The sequence below is a fragment of the Molossus molossus genome, unplaced genomic scaffold (assembly GCF_014108415.1).
Source record: "Molossus molossus isolate mMolMol1 unplaced genomic scaffold, mMolMol1.p scaffold_m16_p_6, whole genome shotgun sequence".
Taxonomy (NCBI): domain Eukaryota; kingdom Metazoa; phylum Chordata; class Mammalia; order Chiroptera; family Molossidae; genus Molossus; species Molossus molossus.
The window spans coordinates 73,840,555-73,843,571 of NW_023425399.1; the positions used below are offsets into that span (position 1 = coordinate 73,840,555).

General features: G+C 41.5%; 1 protein-coding gene across 1 annotated transcript; it reads right to left on the reverse strand.

Moving 5' to 3' along the window:
* Nucleotides 1-2,396: 2,396 nt before the first annotated feature.
* On the reverse strand, nucleotides 2,397-2,804 carry LOC118619247 (proteolipid protein 2-like). The gene has a single exon (XM_036245952.1). The coding sequence runs from the start codon at nucleotides 2,802-2,804 to the stop codon at nucleotides 2,397-2,399; it is 408 nt and encodes a 135-aa protein (XP_036101845.1).
* Nucleotides 2,805-3,017: the final 213 nt, after the last annotated feature.

The window sequence follows — 3,017 nt, forward strand, 5'->3', positions numbered from 1 at the left end:
AGTCTCGTCCCCCACTAGCCTGATACCTTAACTATTAAGTACTTGCCATTCTCTGGAGCCTCATTAAAGGCCAATATTCTCCAAAGGGGTAAAACAGGTCATTATCATCTTGGTTTGAAATCTTTGATGACCGCTAACATTGCATTTTCTAGTAATCTGTCAAGCACTTTAAATTTGGGGAACAGAAATACTTTTACTGCAATGAACCTTCCCTAGGGCCACAAACAATCCCTTAAAAGTCTTCAGTATTTCCTATCTATATAGTATCTCAGCTATTTTACATGCACCAGAGGAAAAGAGTTGGAAAACACATGATATATGGCTATTGCTGATCAATCTCAAGCTCCTTTTGTAAACTGGTAGCTTTCTATGACATTTTTTTTTAACCGATGAATATCTTAATTGTTAAGAGATCTTATGATACAGTCCAATGTAAACAACAAAAGTGGACTGCTCTAATTGAGGGAGTAGTGCCAGAGAGCCCAGCCACGTTCCAGTACTTTTGCCCTGAAAGTGCTCTATGAATGGCCTAGACCTTGGAGTAGCATAATTTCTAAATCACAATTCTAGACATCAATAAAGAGTATCTGTGCAAGGCTGAAGAAGACTATGAGAAAGGGCATCAAGATATCTTGGCATAACTGGAATGTCTCAGTTCTGACTTCAGGCAGTTATTTTAAGGATACTCTTGATTGTTGTCTATACTTAGCACTCTTACCCAGTCCTACCCTAGACAACTACTGAGGGAGTTCCATTAGACTGCGTGATCTCTAAGACCTCTGTCTTCAATTCTGTTAATTTTTCATATCTTTATAAACATCCTTAGAAAATTTTTCTTACATCAAATGTTAAGACATGTCTTTCAATTGTGATCAATATACAGTATATCTGCTAGGGCCTCTCCTCCTGATCACAACTAAAATCTCTGGGCAAAATATACAAAAGCAATTACCTGAGGACTGTTAAAAGTAAATAAAATCAGGCCAGTTGTTGACTGGAGTCAAAGCTTAAAGAAGCAACAACACATTTGAGAATGAGTTTTCCATTATTTCCCTTCTTTTCTCTTATGACTTTGCCCCAAGAATAGACCCCAAGTGCACAACTGCTAACCAGCAGTTATACAGGCAGTTAAACCTCTAAAAGAAACCTCATATTTTTGCACAGAAAAACTGAGAAATAGGTACTCTATGAGGCAGAGGAATCCTGGAGAGAAGTGAACTGGAGAAGATGTCTCAATACTGTGTAAGCAATGAGACAAATCCCCAGTTTACTCTTGAGTTGCATATTCATGGGACAGACTGAATTAGCATAGCAAAAGTTCTGAGACTTGCACTGCCAGTGTGGCTCAGTGTTTGAGTATCAGCCCATGCATGCACCGAGAGTTCGCTGGTTAGATTCCCAGTCAGGGCACATGCCTTGGTTTCAAGCTCGATCTTTAGTAGGGGGCGGGCAGGAGGCAGCCGATTGATGGACTGATGTTTCTCTCTCACATCGATATTTTTATCCCTTTCTCTCTCCCTTCCTCTCTCCCTAAAACCAATGAAAACATATTTTTAAGAAGTTTGAGACTTGAACTAAGTATTAAACCACCAACCAGTCTGAGACTTAACCTCTTAGAGATGTATGTGTTGAACAGACCTAAAACAGCAGCAATAGGGTTTAAAAAGTGAACTGAGCCCTGGCCAGTTTGGCTCAGCGGTTAGAGCGTCGGCCTGCGGTCCGGAGAGACCCGGGTTCGTTCCCGCTAGGGGCACGTGCTTCGGTTGCAGTTTGTCCCTGGCCCTGGTTGGTCGTGCGGGTGGCAGCCACTCGATGTGTCCCTTCACGTCGATGTTTCTCTCTCTCTCCCTCCCACTCTATCTGTACAAAAAATGGAAAAATATCCTCGGGTGAGGATAAAAAATAAATAAATAAATAAAAAGTGAACTGAAATGGGCACAACTGCCCACAGAAAGTTATTTTTTTGTTCTAACAATCTGTTAATTATTTATTAATTTCTTCATTGAACCACCGCCCACACTGAGGAGGTTATTTCGAGTGGGATTATAAACTGGACCCTGGATTGTGAAATCTGAGGTGCCATCAGCATTTGTTTTTTGGCTTAGGTTGCAGTATAGTCTAGGCAGAATTAGTGTCTCCTTTTGGATACTGCACAAAGGGGACGTAGGCATACCCATAAAGGTGGCCACATCCAGAAGGGTCGATTGGCAGGCTGGAAGACAAAGTCTTTCAATAAAGACATTTTTACCTCAATAGGTATCTCTGTGTTGGCTGGAAATGTTACAGGGGTGCAAGGAGTTAATTCAATGGAACAGTTTTTTGCAGGTTGCAGAGAGAAATGAAAGCGATTCATTTATCAGGCCATTTGCAGGGTCAATAAAGGTTGCTGTATGTCTTTACTGCCTAAAGGGGTTAGAATAAAAGGCATCATAGCCAAAGAGGAATGTAGCAAGTAGGCCCACTATCCCTTGGATAATTATGGAGCTGTTTCCTCGCGCAGCAAGGTCAGGAATGGAGAGGATCAGGTAGAGGAGTGCTGCTGAAAATGATCGTATGAATTCAACCACAGACCAGTTAAGGCATGTTGACTTCTTGTGCAGGCCATATACGCAGATCATAAAGTCCAGAACAGCAAAGTTAAACTCAATCCCTGACAGGGAGAAGAATTCTATTTTTGAGCCTCTGAAAGCAATCAGAATCACCAAGCACAATATCATCTCAGCCAGCAGGAGAAATCCCCTTTGAGTGCGCGAAAAATTGACGCAAGTGTCACAGCAGTGTCGAGGTGAGCTGGAATCCGCCATAGTGTTGGCCAGAGTCTCTAGGGTATACAAAGGATCTGCTCACTTGGTGGCAGGTTTGAGGATGCTGCACAGTTCGATGTCTTGCCTGCTGTCTACAGAGTGATTATAAAAATTTCAGTCTGAAGATTACTGGGCTGGTTACCTGATAAAACAGTAATAGTGATAAAAATAGTAATGATAAGCATAATAATAATAACATCTGTTAGAAAATTC

Bases quoted from the DNA above. Each gene is read 5' to 3' on its own strand.
- LOC118619247 (XM_036245952.1), bottom strand. From the start codon at position 2,804: ATGGCGGATTCCAGCTCACCTCGACACTGCTGTGACACTTGCGTCAAT.